The sequence below is a fragment of the Tinamus guttatus genome, unplaced genomic scaffold, assembly GCF_059628265.1.
Source record: "Tinamus guttatus ecotype Peru unplaced genomic scaffold, ASM5962826v1 Tinamus_guttatus_pri_ptg000116l, whole genome shotgun sequence".
NCBI classification, from domain to species: Eukaryota; Metazoa; Chordata; class Aves; order Tinamiformes; family Tinamidae; genus Tinamus; species Tinamus guttatus.
The window spans coordinates 2,151,889-2,176,703 of record NW_028288650.1 but is presented as its reverse complement, the minus strand read 5'-3'; the positions used below and the strand labels follow the sequence as shown (position 1 = coordinate 2,176,703).

The window sequence follows — 24,815 nt, the reverse complement described above, 5'->3', positions numbered from 1 at the left end:
CCGCTGTCGGGGAAGGACGATCGTCGCCCACGTCAGGCTCGTCTGGTGAAGCACTGAGAGACCCTTCAGTCACGAACAGCACCAAGTGTTCCTCCTTGTCCCAAAGGACTGTGTTTTATCCCTGTTTTGTCTTGCTTCGCGATGCCGAGCCCGCTCCTGATGCGCCCCTCCGAGCAGCGCATTAAACGGGTGAAACGCTCGCGTGCTGTGTCCTGGGCTGGTTTGTTAACGAACACCGGGAAAGCAGGGCCTGAGGCCCGGCGTAACGAGCGGGGAGCCTCCTCACGGAAAGGCACCAGCGAAGGAAAGAAGGACCAAGTGGTGATACAGCCGCTCGCCTTGATGAACTAGTGCGTTAAATCACTAATACTTTAAATTAACAGTGCTTTGGGCATTGAGTTTCAGGCAGCATACTGGGTTATACAATCCGATCATTTTGTCATTGCTGTTTTATACCACAGCTGCTTCTAGCAAGTGGGCATCATGGCCTAAAGCTCCTGAGGGTTTCTTAAAGTTTCCCCTTAAACTTGTGCCTCGCACCGCAGACAGCAGCAGTTTGTGCCTTCGCTGCAAGCTGAACACGCTGCAGATCTTAAGCTTTATCACCTCGTTTGAGTTACATTGCTGCCTTTTCTCAACGTTTGCTTATTTCTTTTTTTTTTTCTTCATTCCTTTATCGCCTTTGAGCTTTGGTACGTTTGTGTTGGGGAAGCCCTGAGGCTTGGGCACAGGTTTTTGTGGTGTGGATTAAGGTGGAAAGGACTTTGGAGGATTTAATTTAACAACAACTATCGCTAAATAAATAAAGGAAATAAAGGAAAAAATACCACTCTCAATAAATAAATAAAGGAAAAATAAATCAGTATAGAGGGAAAAACACTCCTCTCGCTAAATAAATAAGTAAATAAGGCAAAAATAAAGAAATGAAGGAAAAATAAATAAATAAAGGGGAAAATAACCCTCTGTTTTGTGCCCTTGAGTACCGTGATGTGCGGGGACGCCTACAACTCCCAGCATGCCTCTCGCCGGGGACCCGCGAGGGGCAGCGCGCATGCGCACGCAGAGAGTCGTGCCCCCCTCCTCTTCCCCCCCGCCCCCGGCGTGACGCCATCTCTTCGCGCCGCGGCCTCCGTTGCCTAGCGACCATGTCGGCGCGGCGGGCGCGGGGCCCGTTGCAGCGGGTGCAGCGGCGGAGCCGGGAGCTGCACGAGCAGGTGCGGAAGGAATGGGAATGGGAATGGGAATGGGAATGGGAATGGGAATGGGAATGGACGGCGGCGGGCGGCTCACGGTGCCTGTGGTGCGTTGCAGGTGGCGGCGCTGCGGGCCGAGAGCGCGGCGGCCGTGGCCCCCGGGCGGCGGAAGGCCCTGGCGCAGAGGTGAGGCGGCGGGGAGCGCGGACGCGTCCCGCGTGGCAGGCGGAGGTCGTGGCCGGTCCTGCTTCTAACCTGCACGGTTCGGTGGCTTGGGTCGTCAGCCCCGTCCCATTGGCCCCGTCTTTGGAGGGACGAATGTGGGAAGAGGGTTTGCTGCTGCTTCGTTATTTTTGCCCATGAAAGAGCACCTAACTCTAACCCAGTGGCGTATCGGTTCCTCTCACTCCCTTGGTCAGTACGCAGTTCAGGCCGTGTTGTGGAAGGACGTAGTTATTTACGTGTGGCACAGCTGGGAGCTGGTTCATGTGCCAAGTGTGATCCCAGCTTGGTCCTTCCCTGGGATTTGTAGCTCATGGCCAGATCGAGCTTCCATCAGTAGGACATGAAGTGACCATAAAGCCAAGCATGTCCCTGCGCACTGGCAGGATCAGGTACCAGCCTAGCTCTGCTCCTGGGCTGACTCTGAGAGCACCCACAGCAGTCCCAAGTGCACATAGTGATATGTTCCATAGCTTGCAGCAGCCATCCATTTGGTGTCTTGCATTTTAGCAAGAGAAGGCCGGGACTTTTTTTCTTTCTTTCTTTTAAACAGTAGGTGCTACCCTGGTAGTTGAAGGCTAGTTCTTGGCATCAGTTTTCTGTGTTGCTGCAATATTGACACAGCCTAGAGGGATGAGATGTGACCAGCTGGGCCACTCTGAATAACACAGCCCTTTAATGTGTCAAGGAGCATGCATAACTGCAAGAAGTCCCGTGAGGAACCATTATTTATTTGCTTAGATGTCTGTAAATCAGCAGATTACACTAGCAAGTTCCATTTTTCCCCTTTAAAAATAACATTCAGTAATGTACTGTGGCACTGCACTGCTGCTTTTTAGTTGTCTTTAGGGAAGGACAAGTAAGCAAAACTTCAATGTACAGTGTGTCCTTGTGATGGGGTTTGTTTTGTTTTGTTTCTCTGTTCTGCATCTTTTACTGAGGCTTTGATTCTAAATAATTTTGTTAGTACACCTTTTCTAAAGGAACACTAAATTACTGGCTTATGAGCTGCCATTTGGGCAGGTATTAGTATTTGTAAAGCTGTAATTTGTAATTGAATGAAGGTCCGGGTGTCTAAATCTACAAATTTCAGTGATTATGCATGTTTTGGATCACATGTCTATCAGAGATGAGAAAGCACAGTCTGGCTGTCTTGCTTTCAACACAGATGTATGCAGCTGAGGAAGTCTGTAGAGGAGAATACAAATGTACTTCAGAATTTGAAAAAGGTAAGTATATAGAGGAAATTAGTTAATGACTTTCCTCAAAGTGCATCACACTAAATGGTCACAGAACACCAATATCCTTAGGTTTTTAGGTGCTTCAGGACAAGAGCAATGCCTAGCACTGCATAATCCTTAATTGCAGTCTGAGAAACACTTAAATTTTATATAAAAACATATTTCCTATGCTTCATTATGTACAAATTATAGCCTTAAAATGTTTATCAACTATAATGTATATCAAGTATGGAAGTTAATCTGGGAGTGGGGAATGCAGATTTGAAATTTAACATGAAATTTAGTGTTGGTGGAGTAAGAGAACATGAGAGCTGACACTGAGCGGGGATGACAGCAGCCTATGAGGGTGAAATCTGTGAGAAATGCCTGAGAAACTAATTTTGGGGGGGAATTTTAGCCTTGTTTGATTCTTTGAGCACTTTATTATATTCTTTTTCTTTTCTTAGACTGATGAGCCTGCACCTGTAGGGAATTATAATCAGAGGAAAGAAGAAGAAGAAAAACTATTGCAAAAGCTTTCTCAGCAGCTGCAGAAACTTTCTCTGATACTGGATCAGGATAACACGACTTACGCTGTGTAAGTAGCTTAAATATAACTTATTTTCATAAATTGTACATATGCAGACCTTCTCAGAGCAGAGTATTTAACAGTGCATGTGGCTATTCAAGAGCTGGTTTATGTGGGTCTTGCTCTGTTGATGCAGGCAAGAGTGACTTGCTGGATGCTTTTAACAGGACAGTTAACTGCAAAGCTGTGGCTGTCAACACTGTGGTGTTAGGGATGAAACACCACTGGGATTTTGGAGTTTCTCCAGATCAGCCTGGAGAATAACATGCAGGAATGAAATTTCTATATCTGGTTAAGAAGCTTGTGGAGAAGCCATATTGCAAGCTTTTGAGAGAAATTTTGAGAAGTTCTGCAAAAATAAAAAAACATGTTTTGATTTTTTTTTTTTTGGTTTGGGTAGAGATCAGAAGGATGCCCAAACAGAAGATGAAAATGAAGAGGATGATGGTGAAGAAGAGGAAGAAAGTAGTGAGGAGGAAGACAGTGATGAAGCAGATGATGAAGATGAATTGTTGGATGATCCAGATGTTAAAGAATGTATCACAGTGGGAAACTTTATCGCACAGCAAGAAGGGGACCTCACATTTAAAGTAAATATAGCTCTGTAAACGTCTCTCTCACTGCTCTGTTACTGCAGATAATCCTCTACTAACCAGTAAGTATAACTAAATCCTCTGCTTCTGGGATTCAGCCATTTACTTGGAGAATTTTGGGAGAAATGGCTTTTTCCAGGGTTCAGTTGGGTTAGTGGAGTCCAGTTTGCCATCTTCTGTAGTAGCAGAATCCCTAGTGATAGTCTCTGATCCCTGTTATGGGAAGAATCTGAATGACAGTTGTGTCTGGGACCCACCTTTTTGAAACACTTGGATTTCAACCTATTGGTCGTGTTTTATCTCTGTCTTTTTCCGATGGTGAAGAAAGGGGAAGTCCTGCTTATACATGACAAGAAGGCCGACGGCTGGTGGGTAGCTGAAAATTCCAAAGGGGAGAGAGGACTTGTTCCTAAAACCTACCTTGCAGTGAGTGTGCTGTCACCTTATTCCTTTAGAGAATGATCTCTGTTATCTTATGTAACTGCTTAAATAGCTGTATAAAATTGACCCTAATGCTCATGTAGCTACACCCTGCTATTTTTCCAGTTATTTTCAAACAACACCATATATGTATGTGTTTGGAGGAAGTTAACAAAGACAGAATTTTGAGTCCTGTGAGGATGCGACATGATAATCTTTGTCACTAAAGGACAACTCTGAAGGCCTCAAGTTGCTATGGAATAACTAGGCTTTATTTTTTTTTTGATTGATTTGAAATGTAAATTCATATGGAAGGAGGATTTATTTTTTGATAATTTAACACGAAATATCCTTTTCAAAAATAATTTTTGAGTCCTTTAGCATTTTTTTCTACTGAGAGTAGCTTACTCAGGTTAGTGTGTGTAGTGTGCATATACATCCCATGTGCAGTTGTGCCATCTGTTTGCACATGGGTGCTCAGTATGGAGTGACTGAGCTCTGCCAGTCCGACCTTAATGCCGTGATATAATTATAGATTGTTACAGATTATTATGGTATCTATTTTTATAAATACTGTGATATATAGAGATTTTCAGAATATAACTAAAGGCTGTGTTGAGTAGCTAACTTTGTGCTGCATGATATTGATGCATTTTCTCTTTAAAAAGTGTGCTTTTGTAAATGCATTTTCTTGTTCAACATGCCCTTGCAAGAATATTTTGGTCCTATACTGTAGAACTGACCCCTTAGTTCTGCAGCTGTGGCTACAGCACTCTGCATGCAGGAAAAAAACTCCTCTTCTAAACTATGAACTCACACTATGGTCAGAGAACATTCTTTTAAACAGAACTGTAATGAAAGCAAATGCTTTCTGCTTCTGAATCTGAATTGCAGGTCTATAATAATGATGAAGAAAGCCAAGAAGAAAGTGAAGAGCAGACAGAGGAGGTAGATGAAACAGCAAGTGGAACTGAAATTGAAAGAAGGTAAATATAGTGATGCTAAAGCAAACATACACAAAATTATTCTTCCTATCTTCTCCTTAAATATCGCAATACATTATTTACAGGGGGAATACCTCACCAGTGTTTTTGGTCCTTTATGTTTTCAATAAAGGAGACGTTCAGATTTTCCTCTGTTCCACTAATTTCAGTGTGGAGACACAATTTCTTAGATTTTTGGGATTTTCTTTTCCCTTCACTGTCTCATATAGTCAAAGAATCACTGGTATTACTGCTCATGAGCTGCTCTACCAGTTAGTATTAATAGCTGGAAATATGTTGTTATTAATAGCCAGATCTACCTCAGATACTAAACTTCTGGTATTTAAAGACACACGTGGATTCAGTTTTAAATTTTTGTCCATGATGCATTTATAAAATAATATTATTTTTCTTCTAGGACAGATTCTCACAGGAATGCTATAAGAAGAGCTGTCACAGAGGTAAGTGTTTTTCTTACACAGTAACTTGAGCTACTATCATGCTAATTACCACGTGAAGTAGGCTTGGTATCAGTAATGAGCCAAACCAGCTTCAAAGACTTGACTGATGCCCCAAGCCTTTCATATTGGCTCCCAGTGAGCTGTAAGTTGGCAAAGAACTACCTATTTAATAGCAGGAATAAAAATATCAATCTTTATTTGAGTAGAATGACACAGTAGAGATATTGACGACCATGGGAGCCATTCCTGCAGGGTTCCGCCTATCCACACTTCATCAGCTCTTAGAAGAAGGTAAGATCTTCTCATAAAAATCGCAGTGCAGGGTTATTAAGCATCTGTGGTGACTTTCTTTTGTCATTACTTTGGGTTAAGTAATCTGAAAACACTCTCACCTTTTTCTCTAATTTAGTGCTTATTTATCTGGGTGAGATCCTGGCTACATAAAGGCCATAAGAAATTTCTTAGTGACTTCCTCTTCTGAGGATACTTCCTATTGACATTGCAAAAATTGATTTTTGTGCTGGGATAGATGAAGTGTTGTCTATTCCTTTGTGAGCTTTGTGAGGAAGTTTAAATATCAAATCCCTTCAGGATGAAGGAATCATGGAGGGAGTGCAAATAACAGAAAAAAAAATGTTATTTTGTAGGTAATCAATTTCGAACCAGTTACTTCATACAGCCTGAACTCACACCCTCCCAGCTGGCTTTTAAAGACTTGGTGTGGAACTCTGAAAAAAATACTGTGAGTATTGCTAGAGAGAAAGCTATGATATTGTTAGATTTTTTTGAAGGAAATAACAGAATCTGTATGAATTACTAGCAACCTAAAAAAATACACGTGAAATTAGTGGTTAGATATTGCTGTGAAACAGATGCTAGATTTCTTTGATATTGATCTAAGCTCCTTAGGCAGTACATGTTATCACACTCTACCAATTGGCAAAAAGATCTAGAGGAGTTGTCAAAAGAGTTTCGTTTTGAGCTTCTGGACTTCTTTCATGTCTGAGGTGAAACACATGTGCACAACTGAGAAGTCTGAGTTCCTAAAGCCTGAACTTCTGTAAGTCACTTTGAAATCACTCATTTCATTTGCTTTCTTTCATTCTGAGTCATGATTACATCTTGATTTGTACCATTTGTCAGACTCTGTACAAAATAATTCTGGAAAAACAACGGCTCAGAAATTCTTATTACTGATAAGTCTTCAAATACTTAGGGAAGAAGCTCATGGTAATATTCCTTTCCTTTTTATATTCCATTCCTTTCTTGGGAATATATATCTGTAGCAATCTCCTTAGAAAAGAGCTGAAGAAGACTCATGAAGAAATTTTACAGATAGTGCTTCAGCAGCTTTGTTGGTAGAAGAATGCAATCTAGTGAACCCTGCACTTCATCTTCTTAACACACACCAAAAAAGTGATACTATATACAGGAAGAGCCCATATGAAGATGTAATCTTTATTCTGTTCTTTGCCTTCCAGATCCATCAAAGAATAACTCGAGTATCTCTGATTTTAACCTTACTGAGCTGTAAAATGATTCCAGTCCCAGGAGTTAGCATACAGGTTCTCAGTAGACATATTCGACTTTGTCTATTTGATGGCAATCGGGTAAGTTGCTTGACTATCAAAAAACAGTCTTGATCCTGTGTAATGCTTTAGGATATTGGAGAAGTCCCTTAGGAACTGTAGTCTCAATAAAAATGAGAGAGTCCTAAGTTCCTTGACTGCTTTTCAAAGTAGTATGAGTGTGCTGATAACCCCATCTAGTCAGTAAGGCTGCAGTGTTTTTCAGCTGATTCCTTGCAGCATAATAATTTAAACTTTATTTTTCTCTGAGTGTTCAAATCTTGTTCATAACAATATAAAATCCAGACAGCTTTTTTTTAGAATACAATCATTATGGTTGGAAAAGATTTTCAGGATCATCAAGTGCATCCGTAAAATTTTTGAAAATGTTTGGCATGTAGTAAAGAAGATACCAATAAAAATTAATGATTTTTGTGTAAACCACTGCATATATACTGCAGTAGATGTAATTTTAGGGAAAAATAATTTCTTTGCATTCAGATAAATAAAGATGTCATCAATAAATTAAAACTGCAAATGTTAAGGTTTGCTGAAGCTCGTAGCCTAGTGGAGGCTGCCACAGCTCCATGCTCTCCCGCTCGCCGAAGAGCAAGGCTCAGCGTATTATGTACAATAGGCACACATAAAAACTCTTGTATACACATATATGTATACACAGATCCTCACAGGACCCTCAGCTCGTACACAGAGTCTGTATTACTGGATTTTGTGAAGCAGGAATCCTTGGAAAAATCTCTGCTGGTTATTCTGTGCTTGGCTGCAGAGGTTACTTTCTCTGTAGACCTTTAAACTGAAACCAGCTGATGAAGAGCAAGTGTAACTTTCTTTGCTGCATGCAGATGTTTGGATTAATCTTGGTTGATACTGCATTTTGTCAAAGCTACAGAGTTTTCTAGGAAAACTTATCTTAACATTCTTCCCTGCTGTCATGTTTTAGGTGCTCAGTAACATTCATACAGTGAGAGCTACGTGGCTACCTAAAAATCCCCATACATGGACCTTTTCTCCAAAGGTAGGTATCTAGCTCAGGAAATTACATAGTAACTGTCTATTTGCAGTTTCTGTTTTATTTATTTTATATTCGTATATGCATTAGTTGTCATATTCTTGCTGAAATAAAGTGTATTGCAAGGAATTCTCAGTTGGGCAATACTGTACCTGAGCACTTGGCTCTCAATAACTAAATGTCTTAGGAGGGATATGATTTTTAGCTTCTGAGTAATTGTGAAGAGCAGATGCAAATCTCAGTGAACGGTGATATTTGCCTGCTCCTAAAACAGAGTATTTCTTGGCTTGATTAAAGCAACAGTCATTTCTCCCTTTAATCAAGGAATTCTAAGGGAAGAGACCATTGACAAACCTACGACTGAGTACTTGTAGATCTCAAGCCTATTGATCAAGGGACTAAGCAATGTTTGGTTTGGTTTATGGTTGTTCGTTTATTTTTGTTTTTTTTTTGTTTGTTTGTGGGTTTTTTGGTGCTTTATTTTCCCTGTAACCAAAATGAACACCTAGAAAAGACTTGCAGAAGTATGTGAATACAGACCAACCGAAATAACACCGTTAGGATAACTGAAGTGTTCTTGCCTATAGCTGTGACACCTTGGATGGTGGTTGAACTTTTTTTAAAAAAAAAAAATTGGAGAAAAGGAGTAGGCAGAAGGAAAAGCAGCAGAGGGCCTTGGTGATCCAGCAGATGGCTGGAGGTGATCGTGGAGAAGGGAAGAGACTGGCAACTTCATGTGGGCTTTTGCTTTGATCTCATAAATAAAGCATGTGCTCTGTCCTGCAGCTTAGGCATTGATAGATCACAGTCACCCTTGCGTTACTTTTTTACCCCCAGTAGTGGCTGCTTTTTTTGGAGGGAATTAAATGCCTTTTGAAATCTAAAATTCTTTGATAGCTTGTCCCCCCCCCCCCAAAAAAAAAAAGTACCTTGTTACCTTGTTAGTCCAGCTTTGCTGCTTGCAAGATAAAAAATAAGGGGAACAAGGAGTTCAACTGAAATTGGTTCTATGCTCATCACTCTCATATATATCATGGAAGCAGGTTTAAGATCTTATGTGTAAGTGTGATGTCTTCAATGACCTTTAAAAATCAGTTTTTTTTAAATATATACATTCACTTTTTTTTTTTTTTTCTCTCTCTCTCTCTTGTATTAGGTAACAGGCATTTTACCCAGTTTGCTGGATGGTGACTGTTTTGTCAGGTCCAATTCTTCATCTTCAGATGTTGGAATATTGTTTGAACTTGGCATCACTTATATTCGCAACGTAGGTGTTTAAAGCTGCAGAATAAATCAATGCAAGTACATGTTTATAAAGTGAATCTGCTCTCCTAAATTCTACCTAAAACTGCATGTCTCTACACTGAACTGTGTGATGCAAATGAAGAGGTAGCTGAAATCTCTAGCTCACTACAAGATTGTCTTTGTTTTGTTTTCTTTGGAAAGAGAGATGTTAGTTTCTGATGAGTTAAAGCTCTTGGCAATGTCTGCCCCATTGCAGACAGGATCTGCCTGCCTGCTTGGATCCAACCACTACTCTGCTCTTGTCTGCTTGCTATCTTGGGTGTGCAGGAAGGAGTGGGATTGCTGTGGGATCATTCATAAGCTTTGGGGAAATGGAAGGAAAGGGGAACATGCAAGCCATGGAGCAAAGGTGCACGATGTGGAGTAGAGACAGGCTGTGACAGTATGGGAGGGATGCAGGACTGCTGCAGAGGGGGAGAAGTCGATGCAAATCTATAGGAAGCAGGGCTTGAGTCCTGCCAATGACCAGCATATCAGTGCTTGATGGTTCACAGAGATCTAAAGGGGCATAATTGCCCTCCTCTGCTGATCTGAGTAGTCAAGATTATATAAAATTGTCACCTCTGTTTACAGAATGAGGGCAAATGAGGGCTGGAAGGTGCACACATTCCTAGCTGTTAGTGCTTCTAGGTCTTGGTCTTTCTGCTTAGTCCATCAGGTTGCCCTAAAAAGAAATGAAGGATCTTTATCCCACTTTTTAGATATTGAAAGGTGAAGTGTTAACTCTCAGGGCCATGCAGCAGACCAGTTACACAGGCTGGAAAGGGAGTTGATTGTCTGTACCAGCCCTTCCATCTCCCAGACGTTGTGCCTCTGCACAGGGTCACTGGCTAATTCATTTGTCTCTTTTTTTTTTTTTTTTTTTTTTTTTCCATTATTCTCTTCTTTCTTTAGAACATCATTGCAGGTTTTGGAATTTTCACCTTTACATCCATGGATTTCTTTATTTTCAGGAGATTGATATATGAGGATTATTTTAAGTGTGTAATTCCTGTCTTTATAAATGCTGGTCTCTTAAATATGTTTATTAGTGATCAGCTTCAGCATAACTGTTTGCTGTTTGGTAAAGCATTTTCGAGAGCCTGCAAAGGTGACATTGTCAGGGTTTGCTTACCTTAAATCTTGGGCCCTTACCATTTTAAGGGAAGTTCTTTATGGGATATTCCAAATAGTTACTTGTGGTTCAGTTACTCATTCCACTTGAGCTGCTTCAGTTAGCTGCTTTTTTATTGTCTAGTCAACAGGTGAAAGAGGAGAGCTAAGCTGTGGCTGGGTATTCCTGAAGCTTTTTACTTCCGATGGAGTACCTATTCCTTCCAAGTAAGTTTCTGATTATCCCCTCCCACTCCTCCTCACCCCACCCCTATATATTGTTTTCCTGCATTTTTTTTAATATAAATACCTGTTAAGCTAAGAATAAAGTTCCTATTTCTATTCTTGCCCATAGTTATAGGCAGGGATAGTAATCCAGTCTAATATGCAGGTTTTACTGAATCTCCTAGTGAGACTGCTGGTTCTGATTCAGCACACTGTATGTTCAAACAAACTAAATCTGTGTGGGAAAAGTGCCCCACGGAATGAACATTCAGGTCTGAAATGCTGCAAGCTATTAATTGTTTAAAAATAGTCCTCATTAGAATTTTAAAACTCTGGAAACCTCTGAGGAGGGAGTTCTTGAAGAACTTGGGTTTATATACAATTAAAACATTAAGTAACTGTTTCTAAATCTCTTCTTTTACCCAAGTGTGATATATGTGATATTAATATTAAAATTATTCCTCTCTCCAAGATGAGGAAATTAATATTAAAATTACTTCACACTTCTAAACCGAGATTGGCCAGCTTTCCCACCTTGGAAAATACGTTTCAGTGACCCTCCTTAAGCACACAGTAACCATTAGCTCCTGGGATTTAAAACAGATAAAAAGGTTGTACTTGTAACATTAGCATCTCTTGTCCACCTGCTCTTCCAGAATGCTTTGAATATAAAGATATCTTCAGATTTATCATTTTAATTTATGGTTACTTAGTAATTGGGCTTAGTCAGTTCATACAAAATATTAACAATAGCCGCAAGCACCTTGTCTGTTTGCATTATTTGAGATAGCAAGTTGATTTCTCCCTGATTTTCTCCCATGAATGTTTTAGCTGGACGATGCTGCTCTTCTTTTGCAGGACATATGAGCTGCTGCTGAATGGTGGAACTCCTTATGAGAGAGGCGTGGAGGTTGACCCGTCGATATCCAGAAGAGGTGTGGTTTCTCCTAAACGTTGCATAAATGAAGTGGTGCAGCAAATGTTTTACCTGTTTTACAGCATGCAGTTCTCAGCCGGGGCTCTCGTCAGCAGGTGTTTACTGCAGCCTGGTTTTGATATAACAAAATATTGCTGTTTTGTCAGTTTGCCTAGGGGGTAACTGATTGTTAGGGCTGGTGAGTGTCAGAACTGCCTGTCGGTGCCGATATTTCTGTAATTTCCAGTGTTTATAAGCTGAGGATTACTTCTGATACATGTGTTCAGTTCATTTTAATGATATTTAACAAGTCTTGGCCATTGCATGTGGAAGAGCTTGCCTAAATAGGTGATGACTGCAGCACAGAGTGTGAAAAAGCAAACAGGAGGAGACTCCTTAGCTCTGCATTGCTGCTCGAGCCCCGTGCCGTACCCGAGGGATGAGTGTGTTCCACGTGTGCGTGACAATCCTACGGAGCACAGTTCTTCTATGTTGTGCTGAACAAAACTTTGCTGAGGGTTCGTTCAGTTGATAGACCACTGTGTGGCTGCACAGGAGGTGCCGTGGCTTTTCTCTGGCAGTTCTAACAACATCCATTTGCCAGTGACACAGATAAAGATGCCCAGCTCTACTTTAATCGATGCAGATTATAATGAATACATTCTTTCTAGTGAGAAATAATAGTTTATGTTAGATCAAATGTTGATATAACTCAAACAAACAAACAGGAAAGTTTTCAGGCGCTTCATTCCTCTTTCAGGTCTTTAGCCCATCCTTAAATATAGTTTGAACAAAACTTTTCCTACGAAATTGAAGTGTCTGTTTGTGTTACATACTTCTTAATATTCTTTCAAAAGGACTGACTTAGTGCTTTGCTGTTTATTTCTCAAGCAAGTGGTAGTGCTTTTCATCAAATTCTGACATTCAGAAAGCAGCCTGCCCTTCTTGTGAAGCTGAGGTCATTAAGCGTGGAGACAAAAGATATGTTGAAGTAAGTATTCCTTTATCCTGCAACAAAATGGAAAAGTGTGTCAGATGGTTTCAAATGCTTCCAGAGATCCCTGGAGCACTGTCTATAGATGACTCTGAGCGCCTTCACATTGTGCTCAAACACTATTTGAGGCTCAGAGCTCTTGTTGAGAAAAGTGAAGGAGAAAGCTTTATAGAAAAGGGGAAGGGAAGGGAGAAAAGATGGAAAACTGCAGCAGCAGGAATCTGGCCTAGGCTATGAAAATCAGGAAAATGCTTTCAGGGCTTTTGTGCTTGGTTAGTGTGCATGCTTAAATGAAACCTTCTAGGAATTGTTATAAACCTCAGAACTTGCTTAGAAGTGGGCACAGCTCTGTAGGATAACTTGCTGCCCAGGATGCCCTGGTACAACCTTTCTGTTTTCCCTAAAATTAAAGGTTATAGACATGTATCTATTTAGAAGTTGTGGCAGATTCATGAAGATGCCAGTATGGGCATTCTTCATGAATCTGTTGTTACTCTCAGGTTTTAGAGAACAGTGTTTTACAGGAACAGTTTTGAATAAAAATCTCAATTTCCTATCCTTCTTTTCCCTCCCAATAGTTTGCTACCAGAAACATTAATTGGTAGTAGGTGCTACATCCATCTCTTGGTATTTTATCGACAAATACTTGGTGACGCCCTCCTGAAAGACAGAATAAGCATGCAAAATGCTGGTAAGAATTACTGTTGTGGAGAATAGCTTCAACGTGGCAACTGTGTTGACTTCAGCAAGAGGAAGATGAGGTTCTCAAAGAGGATTATTCTCGCCAAGGTTTCCCCTTCATAAGACTAGAGAGGGGCCTGCAAGGGAAGCTCTCACCGGGATGGGATACCATTAGAATTGTGTTCCCTGGTAGTGCTGGCATCGAGGTCTGACCATCTCACGTGGTAAAGTAGTTTCTGACCCTCTACATAGGGACTGTATTCAACTTTCAGTCTGCAGGTGAGGGCGATAGGAAGCCTCTTGCCCCTATTGATGGAAGAAAACAAGCTCTCCCTGTGGCCGCTGGCACTGCCTCCCGTGGCTGTGTTTGCGTTTCAAACCAGTGATATTTCAATGTGCATCTGAGGAGTTGCTGTGTGTGACTTCAGTTCCCACAGCAGAATGCAAAAACTGCCAGAATGTTTCTGTTTGCTGTGGGGGGTGAATGAAGTGTTTACAAAAAGACCAGCATCAAAAAGAAAATTACACGTGGAGTGGATAGATAAAGGGATTATTTGGAAATGTTTCCTTTTCACCATGAGAGCTTAGACGCTCACAGAGGCCTGCTCATTGATTTCTAGCAAATGTTTGTTCTTGGGAGCAATGGAAGAGACCAGGCACGTTCCTCCCCAGGAAGAGGCAGGAGAGGTGGAAAAGCCCTGGCCTAGAACTCTGCCTCTTATTCCTTCCACCTCTCTCTTCCAATAAAAGGATTGTAGTTTATATTGTCTATTTTAAAATCACATTTGAGATACAGCAAATTTGCTTTCCTAGACTGTGCAATAGGTGAATTATATCAATACTGCCAAGTAATTCCCTAATGTGGTTTTTCTTCTGTCTCGTGTCCAGACTGGATTATATATCAACTATGTCTGAGGTGAAAATATGTACAAATGCACATGCTAACTTTTTAAAACTACCATCTCTAGCCATATTTAGGTATCTAAATTACAGGTTAATCTTTCAAAGGTGACCAGAAGAGCTCCCATCCTGATTTTTATAAATATGAATATAAATTTATATATATTCAATGAATCATCACGGGGAAATGGAAAATGTTTAGTTTTTAAAGGTCCAAGAACCACTACGCTTACTTGATTTGATCATTATAATGAAGGCTAATATATAAAGATGATGACCTCTGTTGGAGTTGCACTGCATCCATTTTGGTTCAGCCTTGATTTAAAATGGTAGAAACTTTATCCCAGTCCTTCAGAAGTTGTTCTAATTGCTAAATGTTATCACTGTTTTCTACTTTTTTTTCTGATGTAACAAGAGATTGCTTCCATTACTTAAAAATCAACGAAAACTTTGGAAATAGGCAATTTAAAGTCACTGCTATATTCTGCAAAAAGCAGTTGGTTCTGCCTTGCTTCCTTTAAATGTTTTATTATTAGTAAACACAAATTGTTGACTCAGCTTTTGATCAGCTCGGACATGACGAAACAGCAGTGTGCCTTAATAGTTAAAATCACAGGAGAAAGAAGACCCAAACACAGCCAGGTTAAGGTAAAATAGAAGAGTGTTTATTCATAACAGCCAAAACAGGCAGCACAATGTCGGATGTTTATGAAAAAAAGACAGGTGCCAAAATGAGGCAGGAGGCGGGGAGGATCTTAAACGATCTTTAAATGTGCCTTGTTTGTTTGTTTCTTTCAGATTTAATATGTAATCCTATTTTAGCAACTTTTCCCCAAATCATGGATCAGCCAGACCTGATAGATGCACTTCGGGTACGTTATCTACCTAAGGTTCAACACACATCAGGGCACCAAGGTAGTTTGCAAAATTTGAGCTTTTTTATCCTATGAAGTGATCAGCAAGAGTTAAATCCGTTCTGCTAAAAGGACACTACTGTTAAAACTCGTCAGTATTTGGAGATAAGCTATATATTTTTTCTTCCTTCGGAAGTATTTAGTCAAGTTTATCTGTCATGTGTGAAACCGCATGTTTGATAACATTGGTTATTTCCTCCTCTTTTTGGATAGCAATCAAACAAAGGTTTTAAAAGTTCTACATAGGTTTTGATGATTTGCATTTTTCCATGTTACATTGCATTCAGAAGGTTGGATGACGTAAAAAATAATACATGCTTATGGGGTAGAGAAGGTCAAGCAGGGTTATGAATGACTGTTCTAAACAGCAGATCCCCTTGATTTCATTTATGTTGCCCTGACAGTTGCAAATCTCAGGATCCTTCTATCTGTAGCATGAGGTAGAAGGGCTGTTTGCTTAAATTGCCTCAAAATGCCTAAAGTGACAGGAACGAGGAATATGAGGCAAGTGAGATTGCAATAAGAGAGGTTTTTGCAGTTAAGAGTGAATCTTCTCTCATCTCTGCAGCTGGTCTGCTGTAACTTTTTTACCTTTACATTTTAGAGTGCTTGGGCGGATAAAGAACAAACTTTGAAGAGATCGGAGAAGGTAACATCTGGAGGGTCTTTGATATATATGGGATCTAATTCAAAGCAGAAACTCTCTGCCAGGGGTTTTGCTAGTTAACTATCCCTCTCACCATAGATACACTTAGTAAATGTAGATATGCTAAATGCACTTCTCGACGTTTCTTACCTGTACAAAAGCAGCCATGCAAATCCACAAAATCTTTCCACCTCTGAGCCCCAGTCCCTCCACATTCTGATGGCAGAAAGGCCTCCAAATCCTCTAATCTCCCTACTGCAAACAGTTGTAGCCTTCCATTTCAGCCACAGGTAGCTGCAGAACAACTGAAACACGTCGGGATTGCTTGTGTCTCCTCCTATCTGCTGAACAAAGAGAGAAAAGTTGTTGATTCTAGGATTTACCTATCTGGGCGTAACAGAAGGATATTTCATTCACAATACATGCTAGTGAATAGGTACCTAAGGAGAGTTATGCAAAACGCAAGCCTAAAAGCCCTTGCATCAGAAGAGCTTTTTTCAAGATTATTTATCTGAAATTAAAGTCGATCTGCTCAAAGAATTAGTAGCTCCTCGGGCTCTGGGAACCGTCCGGTTTTTCGTGATCGGTGCTGCTCCCAGGACGGGATTGCTGCCTGACAGCTCGTTCTTTCCTCCTTACCTGCTTACGTGACACCCAGCTGCTGAATCACCCGCTGAGACGGGAACTATCCGTCCTCCGGCGGGTGCGTTGGAGCTCCCGAGGCAGGGAGCAGTCGTGCACATCCCCCAGGGCCCCTGCAAACAGTCTCTTAACTTGTGCGTGCACTAGTATCAGGTGAAGAAATACCCCCAGCCCTGGGCACGGGGCTCTCGGTAACCTTTCTCCAGGTTGCCGTTTTATAGTAACGTTGGCAGCACAAGGTACTTAGCGCAAAGCAGCAAAAAGGGGCCAAGATCTCCTTTTAGATTTGCAAAGGCTTGAACAGAAACCATGTGGAAGCAGGGAGGTTTTGAGGGCAATTTGATTGCATCAGAGGCCTCAGGGTTTCCATAGTAATAAATCTTCATCCAACAAAATTATGTCTAGAGCAAAATTATAGCCAGGGAGGGCTGAGGGAGCTGTTACTTAGATTACTAAATATTTCACAGCATCAGAGTGGTTGAGGTTGAGACTTTGAGATCTAGTCCAACCCCCCTGCTCAAGCAGGGACACCTAGGGCACATTCATTCTACTAATTCTAAAATATTTAATATTTAAACATCAATAAAAGAAGAAAAGTTCATTCACACTTCTCTATTTCTTTACAATTCCAACATTCTAGTATATTGTTTCATCCATTCATCTAACCCAAATTAAGGGTCTTTTACAAGAGACTTACTTGGATGAAGATGGGTTTAGTCGGATGATTGCTTTGTAAAAAAAATAAGTGGTTCTGTAGGGTGTGAAAACATCCCAGCTGACCATATGTGGTACAGCTAAGGCAAGATCAAGTTCTGTTCAAAACCAGTTTCTCTTAGTGTAGCTGAGTTATGTCATTAAGTAACTTAGAGAGTTGAGTGTTGTGTCTTGGAGTTTAATGGGGGTATTGAAGCAGGAGGAACATACATGGATCACTGAGATGGAGTGGCAAACTCCAGTAAGGGATTATGTCTGTAAAACAGGGATCAGGATGGGGAGGGGACCTTTTGCACGCTGTGAAGCTTGTCTTCCATTTGGGTGGTTTATTCAGAGTTCCTTGGCGGTTTATTCCAGTTCCCTGGGGAAATGCCCCACGTGGAAAAGCCTTTGGGACTGACAAGGCAACCGGCGTTGAGCTTCCTCCCGAGCAGATGTGGTGGCACCTGGGCATCTGGCTGTGTGTCACTCGTGTGAGTGAAACAGTACGTGGATGGGAAGTAGCTTTGTTAACCTGCAGGCTTGTTGTAGCTCTGGTGAGGAGTTTCAGGCTCCTCGGGACTCAGTGGCATTTGTTTAGTAACACTCAACCTCCCGTTGTTGTTGCAGGAATGGGGATTAGCTCAATGCTTTGGGGGATTCTTTTTTTCTACTGCGTCCATACAAATCTCTGCAGAAGTGCTTGGAAGAACGGCCTATCTGCACTGCAATTTTTTAAAATATTTTTCTTCTTTGCAGCGAGACCGGGAATTTGTGAAGTCTCAGTTTGTCCTGGCGTACCACGACTCTGTCTTTCCTCTCCTCCAGTCCACTCTCCTCCCCAGTCCCAAGTGGGCTGAGGAAGAGACCGAAGCTTCTCGCTGGAAGGTGATCGCCGAGTTCTTGAAAAGGACCCGGGAAAACGATGGTGCCCTTCAGTTCTTGCTGTCATCAGAAAACTCCCACAAAGCCTTTGATATCTCAGAGCTGACTTACGATTTCTTAAGAGAAACTAGGAAAAACAGCCCTCTGGGATGATGGATTACAGAACAACAACACGGGGTGAAAAACAAATAAGTAATAACGTAAATGCATTCTCACAAACAATTTGTGCCTCTGCAAAACACATTTTGTATGCTTTTTTTAATACACTACCTGAATTGTAATAAATATTTCCGTATGCATTATCACTAACATTTGCAGAGAGTCTAAAATAGTATTTTATCACTTCAGGTAATCAAAACTATACTTAAAGTTTTCCACCTGGATGCGGTAGACAAGGCTGTAGTTGGCAGCTGGGTGTTGCAGGGCACCTAAGCTGAACAACACTGAGGCAGCACCCTTCTCATGCAGCCTCCCATTAATTTCTAATTATTTTTAGTCAGTGTGTGTCCTGAACAGAATGCTCTGTCACAGCAGCCAGGGAAACTGGTAGTAGTCAGTCAAGGAAAATAGCAGTGATTTTTAAGAATGCTGTTGAGCAAGGTCATCCAGTGAGTAAAAAATCCCCTCTTGTCCAATCACTGGACAGTAGGTCGCTCTTTATTTAGACTGTTTTAATGTTTTCCTTACCCACTCCGAGAAGGTTGGGTTCTTCATAGGAATGTGCTTCACCCACGCAATACAAATAGAAGCCGGTGGGAATCTGCGGTGTCTCTCGTGCGTGGCGATGCCAGCACAGTGGGGACGCAGGTGGGCACGTGGGGTGGTCTGAGCACACAGTGGGAGGCAACAAGAAGGAAAATATTCGAGGTGGGAAGTAGTGAAGGGGACAAAATTTCAATGCGGGAGACGTTCCTGCCCCAGCATGGTCTGGAATGGGTCTTGGAAGGTGTCCCGTTTTAGCGGGGTTTGTTATTAAATTTTTCCTTCTCTTCCCTCATTGAGACCCTCGGCACTGCTGGCACCGCTCGGATCGCTGCCGCTTCCCGGCCCCAGGAACGCAGCGTGGGCTCCGAGGGCCGCGGCAGCGCTGGGCCGGGCTCCGCGTGTCCGTGCGGGTGTGCCCGTTCACACCCGCCGGGAGCGGCCGCACAAATACCGGCGCGGCGGCCGCGGCGGCCGCTGCGCAGAGATGGCATCGGCGGCTCCCGCGCCGGGCACGGCCTCCACGCCGCCCGCCCTGCCGTCCGGAGCGGCCGTGCTCAGAACCGTCCCCTACCTGTTCATGCTGCCCGAGATCGTGAGTACGCGGAGCTGGGCGCCTCGCGGGGCTGGCCAGGCACGGGCTGGAAACCACAGAGCTCCCACCAGCCGCGTGGGAGACGGCGTCTTCGCCTTTGCCTCGTGCTGAACTCACAAAGGGGGCCTGGGGGCTCGCGGCACCGTGAAGACGGGAGCTCCAGCGCCATCCCTGAGCTTGCACGGAGTCCGAACAGTTAGAGAACGGGAATGGGAAACTGCTTGCAAATGAAGGAAAATACGCTCACTATGATCTCCCCGTGGCTAAAAGGATGCAGACAGTCGGGCTTTTGGTTATGTGGAAGATATTGTAATTTTTTAAGCATTTCTGGGTCCAGAGGGCATGCCATGTGCCGGGTTAAGCTGATTGCTTTTGCCCTTTGATACACAGTGCAGCGCGCAGCCCCGCTGCAGCTCGCTGGGAACCTCACCGTAACCCTGCACCGCCGCGGTGACGCGTCCACGTTCACCCTGCACGCCTATCGCAGGGCAGGGTGATTAGGGGAAAGCGCAGCCTGAGGAAAGGTTTTTTTCCAAGGAAAAAAAGTGTGCGTGTCTGTCCACAGCACACAGAGGGTGGTGAAATACCCCGATAGCCCCCGTGTGTGTTTATGCACAGGGAACAGCCCAGGAGGATCCTGAACAGACTCATTCTGGGCTGGTTCATGGAGCTGGCTTGTAATTTCCTTGTGCTGTCATTTCAAACTCGAGAGCTGACTTTTTTTTTTTGGGGTATCGCCCACTTTTCGAATAATCCACAAAGCTGTTGTCATTGTCCCCACCCACCCGAAGGAGCAAATCACCGCGGCCGTCATTGTACAGATGTGACCTTGGATATAAAAGGGCTGGCTACTAGGCCGGAACTGCTGCCAAGCCGGGAGAACAGATGAGGTGCTAGAGACGAGAGGTTCCACGGAGCGAGGCTCCACCGTGGGGTCTCCATGCCGAGGGATTTATCAAATCACACCTGGCACAGGGGCCTCGAGCAGGTCGTGGTGGAGTCCTTGGTGTGGAGGACGTGTGCCCGGAGCTTGTCAGGGCTTGCTGGGGCTCTTGGAGCTCTTGGAGGGTTCCACTCGTTTCTGCCCATCAGTGAGGGGATGGTGGGGCAGCTCAGGCATGGGGCTGAGCACCAGCTCCGCTTTCATGGGATATTGCTGCCATATCTGCACTTTTCTCATCCCCTGTGCGTCCCAGGGGGAACACAGCTGCCCTGAATTCCCAGGCTGAGGTGCAGGTTGTAGGTGTGCACGTGGTGGCTCTTCGGGCAAGAGCAAGATCCCGTCGGCTCAGGGCTGGCATCTCCAACCCCACGCGCAGGGAGGACGTTGTAGCTCCCGCTGTAACTCGTGGCAGACAGCTGGCCCGGGGCAAACGCTGCTCGTGTTGGCCCCGCAGCCCAAGGGACGCCCTGGCTCTCACCCCGTGCCCGTCAGTGAGAGCCAGCAGGGAGCAGCACGGGCTCTGCGGCTGCTGGGTGCCGTAGGTGCAGGGCAGGGGGTGGTGGCACAACCAGAGGGCTCTGACGCTGTGTTCAGTAGTAGCCAGCAGCATCTTGGCAGCTCGTAAATACCTCCGCACAGATAACGCAGCCCAAAGACGAAGGTCGCGTGTTTTATGAGCGCTCAGGCTTGCCCTCCCGGAATTGCCGGTCATAAAGACATTTCCTGAGCGGCCGAGATTGCGGCTTTGCCCTCCCGGGGCTCCTCGGCCCGGGCAGCGCCCACATTCCAGCCACAGGGGCACCTCATGGAGAGGAGCCTAGCGAAGGCCCTGCTGCCCAGGTCCCTGCCCCGTGCCAGTCTGCGTGGCCGGGTGGCCGGAGCAGGAGGCACAAGGTGCTGGGAGGCCACCAGGAGGGCTGTGGCCAAGCTGGGGCTGCACAGAGGGAATCAGGGAGGGAGATGGGGATGGATTCCCAAAGGCTCTCCCCAGACACGCGTGTTTGTCCCTGGCAGGTCTTCGGGGCCTGGGTCTGGATCCTCGTTGCTGCTACGTCCGTCTCGTTCCCACTACTGCAGGGCTGGGTGATGTATGTGTCCCTAACCTCCTGCCTCCTCTCCCTGCTGCTCCTTTTAAGTTACCTCTTCGGATTCCACAGAAACAGCGAGAACTGGAGAGTGCTGGTAAGGACGGGCTCAGAAACGGGGCAGAAGTCGGCAGCAGCCGCTGGTGACAGCAGAGGGGAGCGCAAAGCCACCGCTGCGCCAGCTGTGTGGGTGCTCAGCAGCCCCAGCGGAGGGGTGTGCAGAGGGGTGTCCCCCCGTGCCGCAGCGGCCCAGCCCGGGGCTGGACATGCTGGGGGCAAATGGGAGCCCTGTCTGGGCACACAAAGACTCAGCCCTCTGCTCCCCGCCAGGGAACAGCTCCCTGTGCCACCCGGGAGCTGCCACTGCGGGCAAGGCCGGGTCTCATCCCCGCCGCTGAGCCCTGCTGCTCCTCGAGTCACAGCTGGTTTCTAAGCACTCACCCCCAGGCTCAACCCGGGTGCCCGTGCCCCATTCCAGCACCTGCAGAGACACCTCCGGGTGACTTGGAGCGGGGCGACTCGGAGGTGGGTTCAACCCAGGCCTCTCCCTTGTTTCGCAGGACAGTTTGTACCACGGTGCCACAGCCATCCTGTACATGAGCGCTGCCGTCCTGCAAGCCAACGCGACCATCAACTCCGAGGACGGCCCCAACGCGCCGCTGAACTACCAGCTCAACACCGCTGCCTCGGTGAGTCGGCCACCTCCGCTCCCCAGGGACTGTGTGCCCGTGCACAAGCTGTCACGCTCCAGGGGGGCACAGAAAACCCCTGGCAAGCCAAAACATCAGCAATTTCCCCCTGGGGAGAAGCAGGAACAAGTGTTCCCACTCCATTAGGGCCAGGAGGAACTCAGTGTTGTCCGCCCGCAGCATGTCACACTTTGCAGGCAGATGTTACACTGCACGTCCATGACCTCCGGACATGCTCCTAAGGTTTGACCCCCTCTTCACCACCTGGGGCACTAGAATGGATTTCTCTGGGACAAACAGCTCAGGGACAACGTGTTTTCCTGGGAAACATCGAGGCGTTGCCTCTTTAGAAACTGGGGAGAGAAGTCTAGCTTGGGAGCTTCCCGCAAGACATGAGTCCTGGGAGAAGATGGGGCTACTTGGAGAAAGGAACCCCCTGAGCCACGCAGCAGCTGGACTCCAGCTTTTATCCTCCCTTCTCTCTTGCAGTTCTTTGCCTTCCTCACAAGCTTCCTGTACATCCTTCATGCCTTCAGCATCTACTACAAGTGAGCCTTTGCAACTGCAAAGCGACAGCTTCCCCGCAGCCAGGAAAGTACCTGTTTCCAGCGAGGATTCCCAGGCCCGGCCGCTGCATCGCACCCCGCGGAGCTGACGGCTGTTCTTGTCACTGCGCCAAAGGAGGGAGTTTTGTGGCGGGTGTCGCTGTGACTCCGTGGGACAGTTCTCATGTGGCCTGTGCGTCCTGTGTTCCGCCGTGGGGAGCTGTTGGCAGCGTCACCCGTCCCCTCTCCGCCGGCTGCCACTTCTCCCTGGTGCAGAGGAGCTGGAGAGCAGCCTCCACGTGCAGCCCCGGCCGTGCCAGATGCCACCGCACACCGGCTAGGGGAGAACTGGTTTGGGCTCCCAGCCACGCGCTGTCCTTGGTGGCCCACTGAGCCCAGCGAAGGCCGGGGGCCTTGGAGACGACTTCTTGGCGCTGGGCTAAGGCCCTGCTGATTCCCAGCGGGAATTAGGGCAGGAATTGGGGCAGCACCGGGTTCAGGCTCCCTTCTCCAGGTCACATACGCATGGGCGCTCTATAAAATAAAGTGCAGATGCTATGGGGCCAGCCACTTTTGCCCCAAAGCAGGGGCTGTCTCTCACCTGATGTGCTCTCGAGAAAGGTTTGTCCAACCCTTCTGACCTGGCAGCCCTCTCCCTCTTGAAAGATTTTTTTTTTCCCCTGCATTGTGTCATTTCTTGCACTCGTTGCCCCACATCCCTCCTTGTCCCCTGGGGCCAGGACAGCTATTTATTTCCTCCACCCACCGACCCCTGCAAAAACAATCCTTTGAGCAACACACTGAATTGACCCTAATTCTCTCACACCGCATTGTCATCGTAATAAACTGGGATTACGGGCATGTACAGTCCCAATTAGGACAATTTTAGGACCGTCGCTGTCCCCCTGCAGCGCCCGCGGATGTTGGCACCATCCAGCAGAGGGTGGCACGAGCCCGTACAAGCCCAGGGCAGGCGACACAGCCCGCAGAAGGCAGCGTGAACCCACGCGAGGCTGGAGAGGGTAGCCCGAGCCCATGCAAGCCCCGAACGCTCACCGGGAGCCTGGAGGTGCCCACGGAAGCCTGTGCAAACGCACAGGGGCTGCACACATCTGTGCATGGCCACAGAGCCTGACGTGGCCCCATGAAGACCTGCACAAGACCATACTGATCACAGGGGCCGCTGCAAGCCTGTGCAGGGCAGCACGAGTCTGCAGGATGCCCTAGAGGGTGCTACGGGCCTGTGGAGGCCAACACAAGCCCTTCACTACTCCATAAAGGCCCTCACAAGCCCATAGCAGCCCACAGAGGCCCATGTGAGCCCCAACAAGCATGTGGAAACCCCCACAAGCCTGTACAAGCGCATGGAGGTCCGTACATACGTACAAGCCAACAAGAGTCTGAACAAGCCCGTACAAGCTCATACTGTCCTGCATGAACCCACTGGAAGTGCCAGCACCGTCTTGGCCATGGGGCCTGTTGTGCTGCTCAAGGAGCTTGAAGGGTTGGTCTTTTCCTCCAGCCTACCGGGAGGGTGGCCAGAGCTCTCCCATGGCAGCATGGGTGTCCCTCACCTCCCAAAACAGACGGCCCAAAATGTGGCCAGTGGCTCTATGAAAGGTGCTCTGTGTCCCACTGCCTCCTCACTCTGTTCTCCAGTTTGTCACCACCTTGAATCTACACCATGACCACCCTGCCCACCTGGACACCTTGCCCTCTCCTGCCCGGCCAGGCTAGACGTCTACTCCCACCTCCTACACAAACACACCTCCCTCTCCTTTCCTGGTCTCCACATCTCCCATGCTTCAGACAAGCTCTTGGCTTTCACTTGGGCAAAAGCACCTGTCATGCAGGGGTGCCCGGAGCTGACGGACAGTAGAAAAGCACCTTTGCTCCCTTCTGAAGGCTCAGAAGGGTACAGTTTGCTGCTGAAGTGAGCACCAGTGTCATTGCAGGGGCACCGTTGTGCTCAGCCACGGCCACAGCAGGACACTGTTGCTCTGATCTGTTGCTCCATGATGGAGCCATGGCCTGACCCAAGACCTACATGGTGATCCCTGGACTGTGTCCCACCCTTGTGGCCCTCC

The 24,815-nt window shown here is 45.7% G+C and overlaps 2 protein-coding genes across 3 annotated transcripts; both read left to right on the top strand.

The window, feature by feature from the left end:
- The first annotated feature begins 1,135 nt into the window (after positions 1–1,135).
- Positions 1,136–18,342, top strand: NPHP1 (nephrocystin 1). Of its 2 annotated transcripts, XM_088521288.1 has the most exons (20): positions 1,136–1,214; positions 1,312–1,379; positions 2,584–2,644; positions 3,103–3,233; positions 3,625–3,814; positions 4,142–4,243; positions 5,132–5,223; positions 5,639–5,681; positions 5,888–5,972; positions 6,329–6,423; positions 7,163–7,291; positions 8,208–8,282; positions 9,433–9,543; positions 10,819–10,901; positions 11,757–11,833; positions 12,706–12,805; positions 13,387–13,499; positions 15,188–15,261; positions 15,908–15,952; positions 18,044–18,342. In XM_088521288.1, exons 1-20 carry the CDS (start codon positions 1,146–1,148, stop codon positions 18,320–18,322), a joined length of 2,022 nt encoding a protein of 673 aa, XP_088377414.1. In that variant the 5' UTR covers positions 1,136–1,145; the 3' UTR covers positions 18,323–18,342. The 2 variants fall into 2 exon arrangements, 1 of the variants encoding a protein (XP_088377414.1); XR_015913187.1 differs by lacking the exons at positions 13,387–13,499; positions 18,044–18,342 and having other exon boundaries at positions 15,908–15,941.
- Positions 18,343–19,358: 1,016 nt separating this feature from the next.
- On the top strand, positions 19,359–22,735 carry MALL (mal, T cell differentiation protein like). Its single transcript, XM_010217179.2, has 4 exons — positions 19,359–19,466; positions 21,424–21,591; positions 22,055–22,183; positions 22,673–22,735. The coding sequence occupies exons 1-4, from the start codon at positions 19,359–19,361 to the stop codon at positions 22,733–22,735; spliced, it is 468 nt and encodes a 155-aa protein (XP_010215481.2).
- Positions 22,736–24,815: the final 2,080 nt, after the last annotated feature.

Bases quoted from the DNA above. Each gene is read 5' to 3' on its own strand.
- NPHP1 (XM_088521288.1), top strand. From the start codon at position 1,146: ATGTCGGCGCGGCGGGCGCGGGGCCCGTTGCAGCGGGTGCAGCGGCGG. The intron at 5,973-6,328 runs GTAAGATCTTCT...GTTATTTTGTAG, and splicing joins TCATCAGCTCTTAGAAGAAG to GTAATCAATTTCGAACCAGT. The intron at 6,424-7,162 runs GTGAGTATTGCT...TTTGCCTTCCAG, and splicing joins GGAACTCTGAAAAAAATACT to ATCCATCAAAGAATAACTCG.
- MALL (XM_010217179.2), top strand. From the start codon at position 19,359: ATGGCATCGGCGGCTCCCGCGCCGGGCACGGCCTCCACGCCGCCCGCC. The intron at 19,467-21,423 runs GTGAGTACGCGG...TGTCCCTGGCAG, and splicing joins TGTTCATGCTGCCCGAGATC to GTCTTCGGGGCCTGGGTCTG. The intron at 22,184-22,672 runs GTGAGTCGGCCA...TCTCTCTTGCAG, and splicing joins AGCTCAACACCGCTGCCTCG to TTCTTTGCCTTCCTCACAAG.